Source organism: Saimiri boliviensis, chromosome 8 (assembly GCF_048565385.1).
Source record: "Saimiri boliviensis isolate mSaiBol1 chromosome 8, mSaiBol1.pri, whole genome shotgun sequence".
Lineage (NCBI taxonomy): Eukaryota > Metazoa > Chordata > Mammalia > Primates > Cebidae > Saimiri > Saimiri boliviensis.
In genome coordinates, this window is record NC_133456.1 from 42,975,868 (window position 1) to 42,999,668 (window position 23,801).

Genomic DNA, 23,801 nt, shown 5'->3' on the forward strand with positions numbered 1-23,801 from the left:
CATTCGTCCCAGGAAGGCACCCCCATGGCCTACGGAAGCATACCCTCTTCTTTTGGGCCGATCACCACTCCCCACTTTTGGAAAAAGCAACCAAGGCTGCCCAGACAATGGCAAATCACAGGCGAACAAAGTTTATGGGGACACACCATGCAATGTTCTAGAATAGTTGAAATATCTTACTTTTATTAATATTTTTCCTACTGTATTTAGTGAAAATGGTACATTAAAGGCACATACTCTATGGCCAGTAGTGTGAACATAAAGAAATATATTTGAATAATATCTTTAAAATATTTCAAAGTTTTATTAAATATTTTTATTCAGTTTTAAGATCACAGTTAAAGTACTTTAGCATGTTATACACATGACTTACATGTGCAATTTTTAGAAATATCAAATTAGGTATAAGATTTTGAAGAAAGAAATTATATAAATGTGTATATTGACTTTTACTACACATACATCTAAGAAAGCAATAATTCTGTTGTACCATTAAGTGGAAATCATTTATTACATGGCATGTTTACACCAACTCTAAAGAGAACCAAGCCAATTTCTGAAAGCAAACAAAAACAAAAACAAAAACAAAAACAAAACTATGAGCGATTCAGTCATGCTGAAACTGTCAAGAGATTTTAGACCCTGGTGGTCAAATGAAGCTGTGGTTAATTTATGACATGTAAGTAAGCAATTCAAACCTATGAGAAGAGTTTATAATCTGGTATGTGGAGTCTCAGGTGATTTTATTCTTTTTCTGACAAATTCCTGAGAGCAAGAGACTTGTTTAGTGCTAATGAAATGGAAAAAAAAACGTTGCTGAGCCAGTTGCTGAGCTCCAGATTGCAAGACTTCCCTACCCCCTTGTTCCACGGCTCTTGGAGCTGAGGCACTAACGTGAGGAGTCAGGGGACAGACATGAGCCCACCCCTCTGGTGGGCCACAGAGTGAAATCGGTGTTAATGCACGAAACATGCATGTCTCTCTATGATTTAGGTTAGAGCTTGTGAGGTAAGATTTGCATTGCGGGTGGAAGAGTTTTGAGGCATTGAATTAGATCCTTGGTACTCAGTAACCAGTTCTGGCCCAAGTTATAAGGAAATCTTTGGAGGGAGTAGTAATGTCCACAATAACCAGTTCTGTGCATAAAAATTGATTTAAGGGCATGATCAGTTTTGACCACAGACTGCAAAAGGAAAAGAGCAGCCACAGAATTTTTAACCACAAGGTTTCCTCTCTCAATTAAGAGTAGAAATACCACCACAGATTAAATTTGGCCAGAAGAGGAAACTTTTTTTTTTTTTTTTTTTTAAAAGATGGACATTTACGTATTTGAAGGAAAGGATAGCACATACAGATGGGGATTATGAGGGACTCAAATACATTTATCTTTTTATTCACGCTTGTTATTTCTTTGTTCTGAAATGTAAGGAAGATAATGTCCTCAGCGAAATGAACAAAGTTGTTTAATATGGAGTATAACAAACTTAGCTATCACTTCCAAACGCAAGTAAAGCAGTCCGTCCATCAAACCCTGAATACTTCGCCAGACACATCTGGTAAGATGAACTGAACAGCTTCTTTTAAAATTATAAGTATGCTGTTAGTCAGTCTAAGTAAGATAATGTTCAAAAATCAAAAAACTCAAAATCCGTATCTAATTCTTTGGGAATGCTTGTATAAACAAAAGCAACATCTAATTAACAATTAGTATACTTTTTATAAGGTGCAAAATAAGGAGCTATTTGGGAGAGCTAAGTCTGAATTTCTACCTACCAGTCACTCTGAATACTTTACAGGTCAAATATAACAATAGCATTTGCTTCTACTGCCCATTTTCAGCAATACATTGTTCTCTCTGGAGGAGGTGGTTTGTGAAGTCAAAACACTGCAGTGGAAAATAGTGGCACTGAAGGTAGAAGCAAAAAAAAAAAAAAAAGACAAACTTTTGAAACAGGACTTACTGAAATGAACTTTTAAAGCCGAGGTAGCCCATTAAGATTGGCCTTATCTGAGGGCTCTGTGGAGCAGAGCAATCAAAGGTGAGTCTCCTCCACAGCATCACACCCCAACATCCCCTTCACAAACGATGGCTCCAGGCCTCCTGCGATTTCCCTCCTTTTCCCTGGCAGAGCGGTGGTGCTTCTTTGCTGTATGGAATGCCGGCCTCCAGCCTCCAGCTGCTCGTCTTCAGAACACGAATGATTCAGACAGTAGTTTAGCAGGCAGCATGGTCCCACTGCTTCACATTAATGTCAAACGCCAAACTTGGAACAGAGCTTTTTGGTATTTCCCCTCCCCTCCCCACCTTATAAACAAAACATGCCATTCAGTTCTCAGCTTACTCCTGTTCTGTAGCAATGTATCCCTTAGCTTGAGACTTTACATAGGTGCAAACATTTCCATACATTGAGCCAAAGACTGCAGAGTGCAAACGAAATTTCATCTGACTTACAGTAGCATCTGACTTAATAAGAAAAAAACAGAAGGATTTGAACACATTGGATTCTAAATAACCAGACCAGTTCAGATGCTCCTTTTTGTTCATAGTGTTCCATCATTATTTTTTTCTCCAGCAATTTTAATAGCAGGAAGTAGAATCACAATTATAATGTGGGAATTATTTTAACATGGCTTTGGGACATGGCATTGGTGGAAAGCTCATCTGACAGAACTAAATAAATATATTTCTGATATTTTTGGGAAAAAGACTATCAGAATTACAACAGTAGGATTTATCTTTTAAAAGGGGTGTTAATGAATTAACAGTTTTGATCTAAAATCTGGGAACTAACCTAATTTGGGGACAAGAACCTGTATTTCCAATGTGGCTGTGGGACATTTCTCTTTTTCCTGATCTCATATACAGTACCCAAACAAATAAAAACTTTAAGGATGTCTTACAGTATTTTTTCTTTCACTCAACTTCTTAGAGCTGTAGCTTCAGTTACTATAATAGACTCTACACACTTCAAAATCACATAGGAAATACCCAGAATAACTAAATAAATAAAAGGCTAAAAGAAGACTGGAACAGTACTGTGTCTCCATCTGAGACGAAATCTTCTACTTCCAGCATTGCAGAGAAGAGCGAGGACAATTTTTTTTTCAAGAGATTTATATACAGGCTTGAATCCAGAAATTAAGGTTAAAAGCATAAATACTGATAATTTCAACTAAATTCAGAATGGTTTCAGAAAGATATGATACAACAATTTAGAATAAAACAAAGCAGAAGAGCATCATATTTTGGTTTGCTTGAGATATATATAAGGTGCAACAACTTTTTCTCTTGATGCTGTGGGACAAATGTTAGTGTAGATGGCATTTGCTGGCAGATTAAAAGATACACTATAGCAATACGATTTTCCAAAACATAGAAAGAGAGAAATGAAATGAAAATGATAACAAGGGGTGTGGAGGAGAGCACTACATATTGTTCTGAAATATTTGTGCTAACATACGTTGTTACCTGAAAATAACAACACTCCTCTCCAGCAGATTCAGGGTATGAGAAGCGCAATTGCTGAAATCAAGACTTCGCCCGGAGAATCGACGAGGTGAGTCTAAGGAACTATAAAGCTTTGCAGGATTTCTGCTACTCTCAGTGCCTAACCGCTTAAAAATTAAGCATTTCTACAAAAAGGTTTGTTTTAAAGTATCTGAAAACAGTCATATCCAGTTTAGTTGCCCTCCCACCCCCAACCCTGCTTAAGGGAAAAGCCACTGAGGTTTCGGAAAAGCAGATCAAGTAAGATATTAATCACATAGAAAAAAAGTCATCTTTTGTTTTTGCTTTTTTTTTCCTTAAAAAAAAAAAGGTCCCATGAATATACAGCCATCTCTTAAGGAACTCTAGTGAAATGGAATCGCAGGACTGAGGAGGGTGCTCTGGCAAAAATAGATCTATTCTAATGTGTTCTATCGAGTAACAAGGTAGTACCATTGTCAAGGGGCATGTTCTGCACCACACAATTTTTGTTGTTGGTTTTTCGTTTTGGATTTTAGCTCGTTACAATTTTCAAATCACTGCTAGCGTATGGTCCAAAACTCCAACAGCCACCAACATTGGGACCCAGCAATTTCAAACATTCACTTTTTGTTCTGAAATTTAGAAAATATTAATAAAACAGCATCATAGTAAAAATATTATGCTAAAATCTGGAACTGCTCACTTGATTTATTCCTATGTGAATGGGGGTTAAGCTGTAACTTTGGGTTAACCTTTTACTAATTCCTTCTTCCTCCATGCCCACCAGGAATATGAATTTTTGAGGACATCATTCTGATGCTTTGCTACCCTCTTTACCTGCTTTGGAAAAGAGAAAAAAGAAAAACCTCTTTTTTTTTTCAATCCTGTTAGTATGCTGTACATATTTTCCAGCACCGGAACTAAAGTAACATCTACAACCATGAGAAGCTACACCTAGTCAGTACGCATAGAGTCACTTTTTGTATGGCTATTAAGTCAAATTACAATTAGAAAAAAAAATCATTATAATTCAGTCAAGTATAAATAAGAAAGCTAGATAAAACCATGTAAACCGTCACCATTCAGAGATCTAATTCAAAAGCTTCAAACTCGAACTAGCACTGTCAAAATTCCGCCAGTTTGAAAACCATTAAAAATTATTGCTGGAATCCAATAATCAAAATTTGGTAGTTTGTGCTGTGATGCAAGAGTGGGGAAATACTTTGTGCTATAGGACAAATACCCTGTAAAATCTGTAGCCTCAGACTAATTTTGATTTATCACTTTGCATCTGTTGCTAGGAAACAAGACACTGTGAACATCAGGTGGTTAAGTCAATATGTTGAATGTTCTAAAGTCAGTTAATCCACTTGGCGCTGGCATATATATGTATGGTTGGTTTTATGTTCAAAAGCAACACAACACAAAAAGGAAAGAGACTTGCAGGTGGGTCTATGACTGAGAGTCCCACTCTGGTCAGGCATACCTCCCTCATCATTGACTCAATACCTCCTTAACAACACAAACTCGAAATGGCTCTACACACCTGCGGTGCCAATTAGGCTGTGCATAGCAATTGCGACCCGTCCAGTCAATCTGTGATAGATGTAAAGGTCTGTAGCTCCAAGTCCACATGAAGTGAGTGTCTTCAATGTGTTTAGAATAGTGAAGTAATACTAAGGTCACTTCTGAATAATATTTTTGTCTTTTTTGTTTGTTTGTTTGTATGAACAATCCATTGGTCACTTAGACCCCTGTGTAAAAATAAAAGAATCCTCAAGGCATGAAAACATCAGTAATCTGTAATCTGCAGGACTCTTCCCCTGTCTGGGAAAATATTTGCCACAATTTGCCTCAAGCAAATTCTTCATGGTCACTCAAGGCTAAGAAAAAAATTCAGATTGTAAGAGTTGTAATTTTCTCCCTCTCCCTCTCCCTCTCTTTTGCCAGCAAACTACCACTCTGGTGGCAAATATAAAAGTGCAGAATATATGGACCACGAGGCCGAGCATACACCGCTAACAATGGTACATCTGCCTGCCCATGCTGCTGGGAGTCTCTGGAACAGGCTTTTCAATATTTATTCTACAATATAAATGTAGGTATAACCTATTATATAAACCATCTTAGAACTTAAATCTCCATGTACAAAAAAGACTAAGAATATCTACTAATAACTAGTGCAGTGCGTCAGTTTTTGTTTTGAAAGAATAACTAGGTAATATATGAAACTAGTTTCACACTCTCTGGTTGGTAAAAGAGATGCTGGATGAGCTACAGTAAAGGCAGCCTTTTACCAAGTGACCACCTATTACTGTCAAAAGCCTTCAATAGAAAGCAAAGCTCCAGGATCATTCTGTTTCTGCTCAATATCAGACAGATAACCTCACCCTCAAAGATTCTGGGTTCTGAGAGAACAAACTGGCCCGGATGCTAACTTCTGCTTCAAGTGAATCTGGGCCATGTGGGGCAACAAGCACTTGTTTGCAGTCTATATTTTCCACCACTTGGACTCACTAGCATCCCTCGGTAAAGACAAGGCTAGGGTAGTAGGTAAAGCACAATGTTTTACAATGAAAGGGCGCTTCACTGGTCAGCGCAGGAAATAAGTACAGGAGCCTGTGGCATTTCTTTTGGCTGTCCATCATGGGTGAGTGGAGTTGATCTCTGACCTCTGTAAAATAAAAAGAAGAAAGCAGTCACTTATTATTCAGCATCTTATTAGAGGCGGGAGAGGATGATGAGTAACAAGTAAGTGTGTTCCAATATCTCGTTTAACACTTCCTGCTGTTACGTCACGGAATGAAAACTGTTTTTGCTTTCAAGTTTTTTCTTTTCTGACCCCTTCCTTCTTTTTTTCCCACCTTCCTCCTCCTCACTCTGTCTCCCTTCCTAAGATTTCATATATGAATTCCCCTCATACAACTCAACAACATCCCCTCTGGCCGCAAATAACTAACCCTTCCATTTTGAAGAGATGAAATCCAAAGTACCAACAGACTTGGGGCAACTCTTTAAGAAGTGGAAAAATTTCAGTAAGGGACTGGGGTTCTGGACAGTAATTTTCCTGTTGATCCACTGATATTAAAAATAACACATTTCTTTTCTTGACTTGCCTGAAGGGAAAGCGTTCCTATAATACTTGGTAACCTTCAGGTAACTTAGGGCTAATAAAAGCAATGACTCTGAAAGAGAAAGAGATGGACTGCTATTCAAAAAAAAAAAAAAATGAAGAAACAATAAAACCTACGATTGGTAGGTCTGTTGGAAAATGTCAAGGAAGTGGCTAGTCCTGTCTTTTTAGAATGAGAAGCTCTGTAGAAATTACCAAGAATTTTGGAGAGTTTTCTCATAACCATGAAGGAAATTGTATTTTTACTACTAATTATGCAGAAGCTAATGAAAAATCAGCTAATCACATGTACATGGGCAGAGAGTGTTTAGAGGAAGAAAACAAGTACTGATGCTGGATTTTACGTTTTAACAAACTCTAGCCTAGCTGGGCCAAAATCAACACACACACACAGAGAACTCCAGACAGGACTAGGAAATTCATGGAAATTTCTCTCATTTGGATAGAACCTATGCCAAACATAGCTGATTTTTCATTCAGCTTTTGCATAATTAGTAGTAAAAATACAATTTCCTTCATGGTTATGAGAAAACTCTCCAAAACTCTTGGTAATTTCTACAGAGCTTCTCATTTTAAAAAGATAGGACTAGGCACTTCCTTGACATTTTCCAACAGGCCTACCAATCCTAGAAAATGCACACTCGCTGTTCTGTAACCTACAATAGTCTGTAGTGCATAACACTGTACTGAAAATAGGTGATGTATCAGCAATGTTTTCATTGGGTTGACCTTTCGGTATCGTATCTTCTTCAGAGTGCACAGAACAAAAGAAACTGTTTCAAGATTCAGCTTATACCTGCTCTGTAACTATACTCAAGTTTTATGCACAAAAAAAAAAAATAAGGTAGACAAACTTCAACATTTGGGGGTTTCAGAATCCAAAGATCACTTAATAGCCCAAGATATTTAGGATTTTAGAAAAGCAAAACATTTTAGAATCAAACCTCTGGATTAATCTATTGACTCACATGTGGATGTTTGCTACAGATACCACTGGTTCAATATGTTTAGCTCTTTGTTCAAGGAGGATGAAATTAAAATGCTATTTTTTACTTTTAAGATATTAAAAGATCCAAAATTTTAGTAAGTATTAGAAAAGAGGGGGAAAAAAAAAACAAAAGTAAAAGATGAAAAGTACAACGTAAAAAAAGTTGGCAAGAGGGAGAGAGAAATTGGGGTGAAAGCCCAGCTTCGTCAATGGAAAGAGGAAGTCAGAATCACCGTGGAAGGGGACTATGTATTGCAACTGGGGTTCTAGCTCCCAGCGGAAGGGTCAGGCGAGACTCTTTGTGATTTTCTCTGACATGACTGAAGCTTTCCTTTGGCAGTGTGTTAGACAGGGAGTTCAAATGCTGACTGAGGCACAAATTGGCCGTGTGCTCTTGGCAGGTTAATTAACTCATGAAAATGGGACTAAAAATGCCCAGTTGGGAAGGCTAATTTAACTTCTAATAAATAGACCAGTCTCTTAACAAAGGTTTGTTCCAACTCTTTATTTTCTGCATTTTGTAAAACTGTCTTTCTAGGTTAGGTTTTTGAACCTAATGTTAAGATTTTTTTCATGGTATGAGTTCAGGTAATGTATTTCCACCCTTAACTCCATGGGCCCCCCTTTATGAACTGAGTTGATACTGAAGTAATACTTAATTCATTGCTATGTGAGCCAGGTTCAATCACATTAGGCCTACAGGTAGAAGCCTGGTGGGTAGACCTGCTTTAACAGGTTAGGGCTCAAGTTACAACTAAGACTCTCCAGGGTGATCTGTCCTTCTAACTATTAAGAATGTTAAGCGTTTATTAGATTCATGGCAAAATTCTAGCAGTCATTACTGTTCTTTCCAATGAGAGGTCAAAAAAAATAAAAAGAACCTTTACTCACAGTATTTTTTTCTATGCCTGCTACCTAACTTAGGCAGTCATACTTCAGGAACTACCTCATTTATTCCTTCACCCACTCATTTGTTCATTTATCCATTGTTGTAACAGGCACTAAGCAAGCTGGGAATATAAAGAATAAAACCGATGTTTTGCCTTCAAAATATACTGAAAGGAGACAGAAGCATCGACAAATCAATACAACCCAGTGTGGTCTGAGAGAGGCGTGATCACAGCATGCAGGAGCAACAAGAAACACACAGCCTAGGGCATCAGGAGGACTGAGAGAGGACCACGGACAAGGGTGGGAAGGAGGAGAGCAGGTCACCTGAGCAGAGGGTGCACACGGTAAGAGCTTGGCCTATCTGGAAAGGGGCAAGTGAGTCGACATAACTGCAGGGTAGCGAGTGTGAAGGACGGGGGGTGATGAGAATGGAAAGGTTCTTTGCTGTGGTTTTCTGATGCAAATTGGGCATCACGGAGGGCTGGTTAACAGAGCAATGGTGTGATCATGCTTACTCTCGGCAAAGAATGCAGGCAGGAACAAACCTGCTTATGCGGTAGCTTTTCCTAGCCCTGAATTATTATCCCCCTCTCAATTCTTATATTCCCTCTTATTTCCACGATTCACAGGGACACTTAATATCCAGGCAGACAACTTAGATTCTCACTGCCTGTGTATGTGTTTGTCCTCTATCCTCGACCGTACAACTCCGCAAGTGGAAAAGTATCTGTACGTTGTCTCCCTCAGAGACCTTAGCGAATTTTAACAATGTCTGTCAGCTTTCACTTGCTATTAGGAACTTGCAACATACACATAAAAAGGAATTTGACTTCTTGGAAATATCTAGAAGCTATTTGTGAGGAAGTACTCGAACTGTAATATGACAGATAAATAGCAAGAAACAAACCAAGCTCATGTCAGGGACTCCAGGTTTACCTGGTTGTGAAAAAGGAGCATGAGGCCTACAGCTGGCTACACAAGCTGCACTGGCTTGCAAGCTCTTTTGTACTGAAGACTCAAAGTCTAAGAAAGCAGCTCATCCATGGGTAACACACTTGGAAAAGCAATATAAAATACCTGAATTTACAATAGGCTTTTTTGCCTTCCCAAAGGATCCATTAAGTAGCAGAATACCCAATTATACACTTAGAAGTTAATATACTTTCTGTGGGGCTTTGCTGAGTTCAAAGGGTTTTCACATCTATGATCTCGTCTGATGCTTACAACTTCATGATTCTTTGGGGATATTATTATGCTCAATGTAAGTAAGGTGAGAAAAATAAGTCAAGAGAAAAAAAATTACTTTGTAGGAAATCACACAAGAGTTGAAGAAAAATCCAGGCCTCTGGCGTTCATGAGTCTGATGGCAAGATGCTCTTCTCCCTGAACTGCACTGTCTTCTGATTGCTGGGCATGGCACCAACACCATCCCCACGGAGGGTGTTCCACACACCAGTACTGGGATGCTGGCGTTATCCTACATCACATCTCTATGAAATGACTGCCCATGTTTTTTTAGAGGGAAAAATGAGGGTAGAGAGGTTAATAATCCGGGTCAAGATCTTTTGGTTTGCAGGTGACAGAGCGAAGACTCAAACCTCAGGCTGCAGTGAGACTCCAAAGCTCACGCTCGATGGTCGGATAATACTGCTTCCCCACTCTCAGGCTTTTTATGGAGATGCAGTTTAGCCACAGGATAACATATTCCAAATAAATTACTCGGCTGACTATATTCCCTGGTATTTTCCCATCTGCTAATTAGCATACACATTTCTGTAATACCTCAGATAACCGATAGTGCTCTTGAACCAGGTTTGAACCCCAATGCCCTATAAAAAAAAGTTACAAATCACTTCAGAGAGGTTGCTCTGATTTCCACGTGGCTTCCTCCTTCCACGTTCCGCCACTAACCTGTGCACATTTTCCATGGCTGCCACTTCAGCCAGTGCAGCGAGGCTAAAGAACGCAGACACGGCAGGCATTTCTGGAGTACTGCTCCGGGTCTCCGCGACCTCGGTGTGGTGTGAGCATTCGTCACTGCAGTCTGTCTCGGTTGCTTTAGGGAGATTCCTCTGCAGTTGTTCCTTTGGTTTGTCATCTGTAACAAAAGAGGAATCCATCATGAGAGGATCACTCTGTTCTCTCCAGAGAAGAAACACAGAAACTGCTGTGCCAGTCCACGTGAAAAGAGCTAACGTGCTCTACTGTTCACTTTTGCTATCCATCCAATATTAAGGCTTTTATAGAATGTCTTCTCCCCTGTAACAAAGCTCTTTTATGAAGCTCAATTGCAACTATGGACAGCACTGTGCCCTGAGGCTGAGCTGAAGAGAAGCTGTGTTTTATCTGAGGTCAAAGAATGGGTCACTCTTCCAGCAAGAAGGAAAAATGAGCCTTGGCTAAAATAAAACTCAAGGGACTTCTGCAGAGGGGCCTGTAGATGCTGTAAAAGAGCCCTTAAAAACCCAACTGACTAAACGTTTCTCATCAAGTTGTAGCATGCCCTGCTCTGGCAACTTGGACACTGGGTATGCCGTGATCACAGTAACCAGTTCTAATGGGAGCCCGAGTTGTTATTTTGTTCCAAAGACCTAGTGGAGAGAAGATGAAGAGCCCTCTGGTATTTACAAAGAGGTGGATGAAATGCTATGCGAGTATACCTGCTACAAATGAGTATATTTCATTATGTAGCTATTACAGAGATGGGAGAATTTTTAGCATAGTTTTAAAAAAATTGCAAATATAGGAAATGACTGATAAAAGCTTTAAATATCAGGAGGCTGAGGCGGGAGAATTGCCTGAGCCCAGGAGGCGAAGGTTGCTGTGAGCCGAGATCGCGCCACTGCACTCCAGCCTGGTTAACAAGAATGAAACTCTGTCTCAAAAAAAAAAAAAAAAAAAAAAAAAAGCTTTAAATATTATCCATTAGGACACAGAAGTGGTGTGATGCTTTTCTATGTAAAAGGGAGTGTTTTCTTGTATTTTTTTACTCCAAGTGAAAACGAATGAGGATACAACAATCTACAAAATGAAAGTCACAGAACAGAACTCAGATTGTTCCGAAAAAGGAGGGAGGGGCCTGCTGGGCTAAAAACATCAGGACCTCTAGGTTTTAGTCCTCATTCTACTTCTGCTTTATTGAATGCACTCAGACAAAAAATGCCACCTCTTTGAATTTTATCTCTTATATGACAAGGCAAAATCAGTGCCTTGAATATGTTCTATATTTCTAACAATCTATATATTCAAAACACACCAACAGGTAAACAAAATTCATGAACTGTCCTCTAAGAAAACAGTTTACCTCTATTAACACCTAGATTAACCCAAATCACGTAAAATAAAATTCTGGAGTCGCCGAGAGGCAGAAAGGCAACAGCCAAGGCCACTAGTACTTGAGCTGGGATAGCACTCCAAGGTTTTTAGGAGCGGGGGTCTCAGTATCACTCACTGGCCGCACCCCTTGCCTTGGGCTCCTCAGGTCATTCCACTGCCAAAGAGGCTACAAGGAACAGCAAACGGACCACAGGCCACGACCGAAAATGAAGAACTCAAGAAATCCTGAAGCATTCTCAGGCTCCCTGCGGGGTCTGAACCACTAATACAGGAAGTGCTGGATGCATTTTAAACCTTATCTACTGTTTTGAATGCCTGGTAGTCTGGCTTGTAGTGACCTGAATAGCTGATCATGGTCAAATACTGATTCATCTAGTATCTTTAGAAGTCTAGGATCTCCTGGAATTTACTTAAGATTGTTTTTGTGCATGTTAAGAAAGATAAAGGGAAGTTGACAGTCCTAAAAACGAATTCAGACATGCTCTTGGAAGAATAGCTGTGATTTTAAACATGGAATAAAACGTGTTTGGGGGTCTGTAGAAAGCTACAGAATAGACTCATTTTTCAGTGAGGAACCACAGTTGCTTACAGTCATTTGCTGACATGGTGTTCATCTGCTTGCTCTGGTTATCTCTGTCTAAGGCAAGTTTGTCCAACCTACAGCCCACAGGCTGCACGTGACCCAGGACAGCTTTGCAGCCCAACACAAATTCATAAACTTTCTGAGATACTGTGTGTGTGTGTGTGTGTGTGTGTGTGTGTGTGTGTGTGTGTGTGTGTGTTTGGCGGGGGGAGGTTTAGCTCATTGGCTATTGTTAGTGTATTTTATGTGTGGCCCAAGACAATTCTTCTTCTTCCAGTGTGGCCCAGGGAAGCCAAACGATTGGACACCTCTGGCCTAAAGCTCTCTCTTCTTACCCAAAGTACCTCCTGCTGGTGATACCCGGCCATCTGCTGTCCTGACAAGGTGTGTGATCTTGGTCTTCCTTGCTTTTCTCTTTTGGCTGCCCACCAAAGGTTCTTGTGTTGTTGTTGGCTCTGGAGTGTTGAAAATGGATGGGATATTTTTAACCTTATGAACAAGCTCCGTGGTGTTTTTGTCTTCTGAAAATATGGCTGAAATAGGAAATACCATGCATAGTTACACACAAAAACAGAAAGCACCAACAATGCTCTCAGAAGTAGTAAATACGTCTAAATTTCTGACCCATCTGAATGGAGAATTTACATTTAGAGTTTTCAAAGTACTGATGGGGAAAAAAACAAAATAAAACATTGCCCATAACTTGTTTACTGCTAATTGATATTTGCTTTGATAGATTAAATGCAGTGAATTAAGATGTCCCCTCTCTCTTACATTTTCTAAGTCTGGATGTTGCACATTGGTGGGGACGATCATTTAGGCAAATATGAGTATATTACGCCCTCACAGGCCCATGTCCTAGTTGTGATCAGGGTCCCTATCTGAGATCCTTTTGGCCAGATGGCCTGGAAAGGATGGTAAAAAAAAAATTCTTTTCTTCAGAGGACACTAAAATTAAAGATGGGCTTCTTAACTTTATATTTATGGTTGGGAAATGCTTCCAAGCACCAGGTTGAACTGATCAGAAAAGAAATTGAGGCCTGACTTTCTTTCATGTATATTGACAGTGCAGTAAGGATAGGAGAAACACTGGTGAACCCAGCATGCAAAGGAAAGAAACTCTTTCATTCACTGGATTCTAAAACGAGGAATACGCTTAGTGAGATAATTTAATGAAGTCCCATATGTCAGCCTGGCTTGTGGAGAGGCTAGTTTTAGGTATCCTCATTGTAACCCCACTAAATCATTTGATAGTGCACTCCTGTATCCTGAGTCACTCTGTCAAGAGCAAGGAAGACACTTGTACCACACACTTTTCTCCTGGTTTACAAAGAGTGTGGATGCTTGTGTCTTTTCTTATATACTCATTTTCTTAGGAGTTTACTCCTCTCCCGACTTTAACATAAAAGTAAGACAACAATGTGTAGATGTGAGTTTAGTAAGTGCTTAGAAGTGTAACATAGTTGAGTTTTATAATTGGGACTTAGAAAAAATTCCAGTGACTCAAGGGCTTATTAGCAGAGAAAAGAAGCATTTTTCCTAATTTTTAACTACCTAGTTTCTTAGGATAGGCATAGAAATCAAATCACTTTTGACGAAGATGAGGAGGATGTGGGTCAGAAAACTAATGTCAGCGTGACAAGCCCTAAGTAAACTAAATCCAGAGGAGGCGTATCTGAAGATATATATTGGTAATAAAGCAAATATATATATTTATATAAGTAATAATATATGTAAATATATATAAATAATAGTTGGGAAAAAAGCTAAAATAAGAGGAAGAAAACTAGAGCAAGAATAACTCAGGGTGTGAAAAATGAACTTGTTGGTATAAACACTTGCACAGGCCTCCTTTAAAATTTTAAATCTGCATCCTTAATGGATTTAGGTACATCCTCAAGAAAGAAAGGCTATGAATTAATAAGATTTTTTTTTTTTGTCCTGGAAATCATGGCACCTTGTCTTTAAAAGATGTTTGAAAAGAGGGGCTGATTCCAGGCGTCACATTCCAAAACAAGTGGGAAATAATTTCAATTACATCAAAAGAAAGTATGTAAAGCAGAAATCACACCATCATTTGTGGTTTGGCCTTACCTCAATATTGCATAACAGATGGCTGTGTGGAGACAGGCTTAAGATAACAGTTATTTAAAAAAACTGCTTGGCAATGCTCCCAAACACCTTTTCAAGTAAGTAGTCAAAAGTCAGAAAAATGCTCCTTTTACATTGCAGATCTATTCCCAGGTCAGATAGGTCTATCTCAGTGGTGGACTAATTTACTCTCAGTTATTATACTTAGTCTTAGAATATTTATACTTTGATATTTAGCTTAACATAGGCCAGTGGTGGTATATATTTTAGGACTTTTTTTTTTTTTTTTTTTTTTTTAGTTTAAACTTCAATAAAAGCTTCCAGCAAAATAAAAAATAATTTGGTTAGAAAAACTCCAAAGAAGTTGCATAATTCTAATTTAGCCTTAAAATTCAAAGCCTCCTTTAAGTATAAAGAAGCCCAAAATCTGAATGTACAATGAGCATTAAATAACATCTATTGGACATTCACAGGCTTCAAGATTTCGAATGTCTTATCCAGATCCATCAGCTGTCCCTCCTCTTACAGAAGGAGTCTTGTTCACCACTCCAACAGAATCGCTACATTGTGGATACAGTGAGTTTACACTCCAGGAAGAACACTCTTCCCTCGTCTACTTCTCCTTCCCAGAAAAGTACAGAACATGTAGAAATCAGGGTATATAGTGGGGTTTTAAAGATGGAAAGGTGTATCATGTCCTACATCAGAACTGATTGCGGAAGGAACCAAGGAGGTAAAAGAAAAGGCCTGAATACCAGAAAAGGGCCAAGTCGGGTGGGAAAGATGACTTGCTTTTTACACAGAGACCATGGGATCATGGAGGTAACAGTCATAGAGAGACCAGAATTCTGCTCCTGACTTTACTAAATTTACTAACTGCAGGACCATGGGCCTCTGTTTCTTCATTCAGAGATGGAGGTTGGACTATATTAACTCTAAAGGAGCCATCTAGCCCTAAAATAATGTCAGATTTTGCTAATAGGCTACAGTCAGATCTGGCCAGGAGCAGCAGCAGCAACAACAACAAGCTTCTGGTCAGCTCCAGAGTCACAGGCTGGGGAACAGTACTCCCTTGACTAGCACTGTTTTTGTTTGCTTCCTGAGCCTTCAAATGGTCTCATTTCTATTTAATGATTGTTCCTTTTCTAGTGTGTTCCAGACGAATTGGTAAAAACACAGGAAGAAGCATAAGGCACAGTTGCAACGGGGTTGATTGCAAATGGAGGTACAGCTCACGCCTAAAACCAGAGTACAACTGGGGATAGCTCAGAAACCAGCAGGCAAAGAGCCTGGGGGCCCACAGCAGGCCAGCAATACTCAAGTCCCAAGGGTCAGTATTTTGGAAGAAAGTAAAGGAGTGAATCAGACTGCAGACCAAGTGGAAGAGGCTGAAAAAAAAAAGAGGTTATGTTGTAAGTTCTCCTAAGTTCTCCAAAAGAAGGTAATGCCAATTAACCAGAGGGCTCTTCTAAACCTAATGTTAGATCAAGATCCAGTGATGGGCCGTGCAGGTGATGCACATTTGAAAAAGGTACGCAATGTGACCTTGCTAGAGTTTGGAAGAGGATAAGGGTCCAGACTTATGTTCTGACCCAAGGGTTAACCGCAAAACATACTGTCTTGTTCGGTGATTTAGACTGAGGACAGCTTTCAGGATGAGCCCTTAGGGAGACCCTTCCCCTAAAACAGAAGAATTAGGGAAGGCAGATGAAGCTGAGTCCAAGAAGTAGTTTTCTACTACTTCTTGGAACAAAACAGTAGATCTGAGTCCAGTGGCATTGGCAGAGGAAACAAAAGCTCGGTGGTGAGGGATAGGAGATGAAAAAAGTTCTGACAGGGAAATAAGCACAAAAGCTGAGTACAAAGACAGCAAGCTAGTTCCTCCTGACAACCCCCAACCTAATGGACATGTAAGAAAAGAAAGGCTTTGTCGCCCCAAAACAAACTACTTATTTCTTTTCCGGCTTTTAACTGAGCACACAAAACTACCCGAGCACTGCGGAACAAGTCCACAGGGCTAGTTTTTACACTCAAACAATAACCATAACACACTTGAAGCGTATCATCTGAGAGTGATAATGCAAGCTCACTCCTGGAGCCACATCAGGAATGTAGCAATAAGAGACTGTCTTGTTTTCCAAACTCTGATCCCAAAATGTGGAGTAAGTTTTTTGGGAAAGCAGCATTGCTCTTGTATTGTACCCCATGAGGCCACTAGAGTGCTCCAGAGTCATGAATTCACATTCCAACTGGGGTTTCAAACTTGCAATGAAATTATTATAGCCAGATCTGGAATCTAATTGCCTTTGGTAGGTCTCTCATGAGCTGAAACAGCAGTCAGATGCTGAATAGAACACAGGAAAAAGCAGCAAATGAGCCTGATCCAACATCCTGAGATACTTTGCTGAAGTTATACAGGAACTATTTCAAACTTAAGAGATTGAGCTAGCCTGGGCACTGTGGATCGTGTGTGAAATCTAACTATAAACCAGATTTTTCCTGCCTGTAATTAGATTTATAAACTGCAAAGAGACAAATTTTAAGAGAGATTCCTAGTCCTAGGTTTTGGGTTTTTTTTTTTTTTTCCTCTTGTGAAATACCATTTATATTTTTAGCATCTGAACCAAGAGAGGGTTAAAAGTCTACAAATATGAAAAATGGAAACTGTAGTAGCTGATGTACTTAAATGGAGAGATGGTTTCTTCCCTTTCTGCTTGTATTGCTCAGGATTTAGTTCTTTACCATGTATTTGGGGCTGATAAACCCTCCTTAATTCACTGGGAATGCTGTCTTTAAAAATATCTATCTATCAATCAATCAATCATCTACCTACCTAGCTACCTACCTACCTAGCTACCTACCTACTAACCTTCCTTCCTACCTACTTACCTACCTACCTTTCTATCTATCTAAAAGCCCCCTGTAAACTATAAAGTGATAGGAAGTGTTAGTTATCATTATAATTGCAATTAGAAACTTCTAGCTTAAGCATGAGCATATGACACTATAACTTGGTAGAAAAACACAGGGGCAGAGGTAGGAGGTAGGTGTTCTTGGTTTATTTGAAAATCCTACCTTTAATTCTAGGCTGTGGACAATTTTTTAAAATACATACATACCAAAATTTCAGAAAGTGGTTTAACAATTTTGAATTTTATAAGCCTAGGGCTTAAGAGAGATTATAAATTTAGCATTTAAATATATTACTAAGCACCTAAATATTTCTGAAATTTTGAAAACACATGATTGCAAGGCAGCTATACGCAGGGTGGTATAAAGAAAACAGTAAACCAGAAGCTGAACAGTTATAAAGCATCAATTGACTCAATATTTCTATTAAAGACATCAGCTATAAACAATTCCTGTCTTAACATTTGAGCAGGATTTTAATCTTACACATGTTAAAATTATTCGACATTATTGTTATATTTTCTGTCCTGATATATTTATACCCTTTCCAAGGTGAAGTTTCAATAAGCAGTGATATACTCATACATGAGAGAGAGGATTAAAGGCCTAGAAAATTCACAAAGCACATAGTCACTACACAAACAAGTAAATGTTGGCGGTAGTAAGAAAATAAAAAACTGAAAGTGGTAACTTTGAATTACCAGTAATTTGACACTCAAATCAATTCCTGTTTTTCCTGCCCACATAAAATGAGTTTGTACCCTATACTAAACAATGGACATGCGTTTTTCATTGCATATTCTCCAAAAGTTTTGTTTCATATACATTAATAACACCAACAATAACTCTGTTTTTGCTAAAGCCTGGGACTGCCTATAAGACTCAAAAGTGATTTATGTTTCTGCCCCAAAGGCAGAAAATTAGGGCTATGGAATATAATACTTCTAGTATCAAAATACTTAACTCAAGATACCAGAGCAATACAATCATCATCAAGTGTTAGAGGGGAAATAGAATTTACAGTTTGTATATTACTACATCTCATCATTCACCCAATCTCCAAACACACAAAATATATATGTACTTAATACAAATGTGTAGAGTAGTTGTAGTGAGGTTAAACAATTTGTCCTACTGAAAAATGCTGATTAGTGGCAGATTTGAGACTAGAACCCAGATTTCCTAATGCCCAGGTAAGTGCTCTTTCTACCACACTGCACTTGCTCTGGTACCTCTGTAGAGTTTTCAGTGTTTAACAAAACAGAATAAAGTACTTAAAACACTATCATTTTAAGTAAAGAGTAAAGTGGTCCTAAATGTCCTTCAAACTCTTTTGATAGTTCATCAGTGGCTTACACTGATCAAAACTGTATGGAATATATTTTTAAAATATACAAGAGCTAATGTACCAATTTGAGGATGTTAGGATTTAATGCTGTGAACAGCACAATTCGTATTTTGTTTTGCCAGCACTGAAGCACAATATTCCATAGGGGTTGTGAATGTGAGTTAAAAAGTGAGCTAACAGATGTATTGCTGGCGTTTTCTGTAAAAGCAAAATGACATGGAAGCCAGTGTGGCTCATGTGACCTATGTCTACCTAAATAAAAAGTATTTATGTTTAAAATGAACTCAAACTTGACCATTTTTGAGAACTATCTTAAAAACATGAGTATTTCAGGTAAGTGGCTTAAGCCAATTGTGCATTTTATTTTTTTCTCATTTTCAGTAAAGGAATGATAACATATTTGTGAGTCAAAAGATGTGGACTAGGTCATTAAGTTCCCATTTCTGGGTATAAATGAATCAAAGGAGTTGAAATAGAAGATTTCTAAAATCCCTTCTAGTTTTCAAATGAAGTGACTCCTAATTAAGCACTACACAAATGTCAGCTCTTTAAAAATATCTGCAATGAAAAAAAGAGAATCAATAGGAACAAGGGAGAGATGGCCCCTTAACTACTGCAGAAATTAGCCTTCACCAAAGGGCTCAATATTTAACATTAATTAAAGTCACAAATGAATATGGCTGTAAGAAATTTCAAAATCAAATCTGCACCTAGGATTTATAACATGATTAGTTAATATTAGATTTTTCCTGGGCTACCCATAAGCCTTGGGGTATTCTATTTTAATGTAGTTAGAGGTATTAGGGGCTAGGAAAACATCCAGGTCAGAAGTCACACCTGCCCGCCTGCCCATGCCCAGCCAACCAGGTTCTTATTCCAACTCCCACGAGGTGTAAGCATCTGCCTGCAACATGACCTGCAATGTTGAATATGTTTAGCTACGAAAAATTCTAATCTCTGATTAATGCGATTAAAAGGTTACAAACTGCCCTTTAACAGATTAAATGCCACATGATACACTGTCTGACCCTTGGCAGGAGTCCCCCAAATAGCAGGTTTTTTTTTTTTTTTTTTTTTTTGAGATGGAGTTTCACTCTTGTTGTCCAGGCTGGAGTACAATGGCATGATCTTGGCTCACCACAAGCTCTGCCTTCTGGGTTAAAGCGATTCTCCTGCCTCAGCCTCCTGAGTAGCTGGGATTACAAGCATGTGCCACCACACCTGGCTAATTTTGTATTTTTAGTAGAAATGGGGTTTTTCCATGATGGTCAGGCTGGTCTTGAACTCCTGACTTCAGGTGATTGCCTCGGCCTCTCAAAGTGCTGGGATTACAGGAGTGAGCCACTGCACATGAACCCAAATAGCAGTTTTGATGTGAAAAATAAAAATAGCCTACTTAGGAACACGTAAGTCTAATGCTTTGGTTGAACCTATATAAATTATACCTTTCAAAAACCTATACAGCTTATACCATTTCCAGCTCCGACTGTCTGCAATTAAACAGTAACATTGTCTTACCTTCTGTAGGGTGAATGGCATCCAAGAAGAGTTGCTTGTTTGACCATTTATCCCCACTTCCTAAAAACGGCAGGAAAGGAAAGAAAAGTGAAACTCTACTCTTAGTAGATACCCATGCTACAAAAATAAGACGATACACAAACTAACTTGAAACATCACACAAATGAAGCTGAAATGTATTTCAACTATCTAATTCTTAAAATGGTATTTGTCAGCTAAAATAATGAGGCTGTACAAAAAAATGGACTGAAAACAAAATATTTGTCTTATGAAATATAGCACTGGATTATTTCTGCAACTTTAATGGAAGTAATCTGAAGATCAATAAAAGGGAATGAAAAAAGCTGACGTTTTCACCTAATTAATCACATTTCTTTACTGGAAGCAGAGGAAAAAATAATATCAATATACAAAACAAAACCAAGAAGCTGAAGTGGAAGTGAAAAGCAAGCCCAAATTAAGTAAAAGGTTACATACAGGAACATACAGCCACACATGTACCACATACAGGAGACAGCTGCATTGAAAGCCTCATTCAAGAAACACGGAATGCTTCACATCTGGCCATGCAAGAAGGATGCAAATGGGCACCGGATGAGGTGGTTTATGGCAGTCACGACACTAGCATGCAGGGAGATGCTCAAGAAAGCCCGACCTACAGAATACGTGGCTGCACTGAGCCAGATGGGACGATTTATCTTCTATGTGAAAGAAGAATAGGAGTCCTACACTATGGGAAGAAAGAGATCTTAAGATGAGCCCTGAAGAGGTTTAAAGGCTCATTAAGATCATACCAATGAGACAGACGTTCCCAGTAAAGAGGAGACAGAGTGCAATCAGTCCCTACTGCCTTTTCAAGTAACAGGCACGTAACCGAAGGAGGTGGGAACAAGAGGCTGGCAAATGGTAAGGGGAAAAAAGAGACAGGTTACAACTTAAGAGTAGAGAAAAGGGTCCATAAGAATCCTCAAGTGTCAGAGGAAGTACAGAAACGGTGGCATTTTCACATGAATATGAAACTGTAAGATTTCATGAAGTAGGGAAATGTGGTCATGGTATGAAGAGCTGCTAAGTATGTGAAAACCAAGAATAGTCAAAGAAAATAAATGGATAAGTGGTCAAGAAGCCTGAATGGCAAAACACACCAAATACAGATGAGAAGAGGCAATTTTAGGATTCATACGGGGCTCTGAAAATACAGACAAATATGGATTTGTATAGGAATCCAAGTGAAGGAGATTTGCAATTAGCTGCAGAGACCAGAAAGACTGAAAACACCGCGTCAGAAGCTGATGGCATGAAGCAAGCACAGAGGAAGACAACGCAAAGGCAGTGCATGGAAGCATTACTCAAAGATGAATCACGATGGAGGTGACCAAGAACTCTTCATGGAGGATGCAGGGCACCAATACCTTTTTCCGGAACATTAGGCTTCTCCTTTTTGTGCTTATATTTGCTGACAATTTTGTGGAATAAGTTCTTTTTCTGAGACTGGAAAGGACCTACAGACAATATTAATATAGATATATTTTAAATTCACAATGTTTCATAAAACAATATTGTGTATTTTTCAACAATTACACCCTCCTCCCTCCTGTGGAATAAGCAAATTGAGTCATAAGAAACGTCATCTTGCATCTTCACTTATTTAACTGGTGCTCAGCCCCCTTTAGGCTATTTAAACCAGTGAGATTTTCCTTAGAAACGTATTGGGCAAAGCCTCCATTAAGGCCGGGACTTCCTAAGCAGAAACTTCAGATTCAGTGAGTAGAAACAGACTACAACTGATAACCTGCAGAGTGGCTAGAGTCTGCAACAAAGAAAAGATTTTACTTTAGACTCCTAAATACTGTGAAGGAAAAGGATGGCGTATGTGTTTTATCTCTCCAACGAAATGGATTTTCACAAGGATAGCACTTTCAGGACAGCAGTTGACCCGACAGCATTAGATAGATTTCTGGCCTTCTCTGAGGATAATCAGGGGGAAAAAAGTGACTTAAAAATAGAAAATATTTGCCAAAAAACTTTATTCTTGGTGGAAGTGGGAGATGTTTCAGATTCTTAGTTTTCTCAGATAAAGAAACGGAATTGAGATTTTTTTTTTTTTCCAGTAAACAATCAGAAATACCAACAACAGTCCTGACTTCCCCAAAGCCCCTGTGGCATCCACCTCCCTAGCAACAGCTGTAAGTACACGCTCTGCCTTCCGTCTGCAGGTGAACCATCTTACACTCCCATCTGGTCAGTGCCTCCACCATGGCGTAGCACCACCTTCCCTGTCCAGCTCAACACCATCATGTCTCCCTCTCGAATGGGTCATTCCATCAGTATACAAACAATTTCTTCTAGCTTAAGAATGAAAAGGTGGCTTCTAACCAAACCTCCCTCACCTCAGTTCTTCATGCCCCCCGTAGCAGAAAACTCCACAGAAGGGTTGCCTGTGCTGTTCCCAGTTTCTCCTCCCATTCTTTTTTTTTTTTTTTTTTTTTTTCAGAAGGGGTCTCACTCTGTCACCCAGACTGGAGTGGACTGGCATGATCTCAGCTCACTGCAACCTCCACCTCCTTGGCTCAAGCAATCCTCCCACCTTAGCCTCCTGAGTAGGACTACAGGTGTGCCTTACCACGCCTGGCTAATTTTTTGTCTTTTTTTTGGTAGAGTTGGGGTTTTGCCATGTTGCCCAGGCTGGGCACAAGCAATACACCCACCCTGCCTCCTAAAGTGTTGGGATTACAGGTACGAGCCACTATGCCAGCCCCATTCGGTCTTAAACTCGCTCCAACTAGGTTTCTGCCATGCCACTCATAAAAAACTGCTCTTCATGGGGTCATCCGGTACCCCCATGCTGTGAAGGCCAGTTGTGGGTCCTTATTGCAGCAGGCTGTTCCTGTAGCTTCTGACCACTACAGCCATACCACCCTCTGCCTTGAATGCTTCCTTCATTGGGCTTCTAGGATACCACCACCTCTTATTTTCTCTTCTCCATCACTGATCTTTCCCTCTGCTTATTGTTTTCCCTGACTTCTTATTTTGGAAAGCTCTGGGCTTGGTCCTTATCCTCTTCTCTATTCTCACTAATATGGTGTTTACCTCTAGTCTCAGGGCTTTAAAATAAAATAAAACTCAATGAATAAATACCAGCTATAGGCTGAAGACTCAAAAATGCATCACCCCAGCCAGACCTCTTCTATTGTGTGTATATGAAAATCCAGCAATCTTATACTATCTTACAAGGACTTAAGAGATCCAGAGCTCCATTACCTCCATAATCTCATATCCTGCTGCTCCTCTCCTTCGAGTCTCTCTAGCTGCACAGGCCTCCTGGCAGTCCCTGCACATGTAGTCGCAGTGTTCCTGACTTTAGGGTCTCTGAACCAGCCATTACCCTGCCTAAAAAATGGTCTTCCCCATGATATCCACATGGCTAACTTCGTAACCTCCTTCAAGGCTTTGCTTAACTATCTTCAGACCACTCTGTATAAAAAAGCAAGCCAACCCCATGCCCATCACTTGATTTCCCTTTCCCTCACAAAC

The 23,801-nt window shown here is 39.4% G+C and overlaps 1 protein-coding gene across 12 annotated transcripts in view; it reads right to left on the reverse strand.

Annotated features, from left to right (window-relative positions):
• Positions 1-282: 282 nt before the first annotated feature.
• Positions 283-23,801, reverse strand: part of BBX (BBX high mobility group box domain containing) — a 277,630-nt gene continuing 254,111 nt past the window's right edge. For 7 of the 12 annotated variants that reach the window (XM_074404421.1, XM_039477309.2, XM_074404420.1 and 4 more), the window contains 5 exons: positions 21,680-21,769; positions 20,268-20,327; positions 12,736-12,933; positions 10,393-10,579; positions 2,738-6,143 (listed from right to left, as the gene is read on the reverse strand). In XM_074404421.1, the coding sequence (XP_074260522.1) occupies positions 6,056-6,143; positions 10,393-10,579; positions 12,736-12,933; positions 20,268-20,327; positions 21,680-21,769 (623 nt within the window). In that variant the 3' untranslated portion in view covers positions 2,738-6,055. Of the gene's footprint in view, positions 6,144-10,392; positions 10,580-12,735; positions 12,934-20,267; positions 20,328-21,679; positions 21,770-23,801 lie in introns of all 12 variants that reach the window. The other 5 variants (XM_010350033.3, XM_010350035.3, XM_074404423.1 and 2 more) reach the window with 5 other exon arrangements.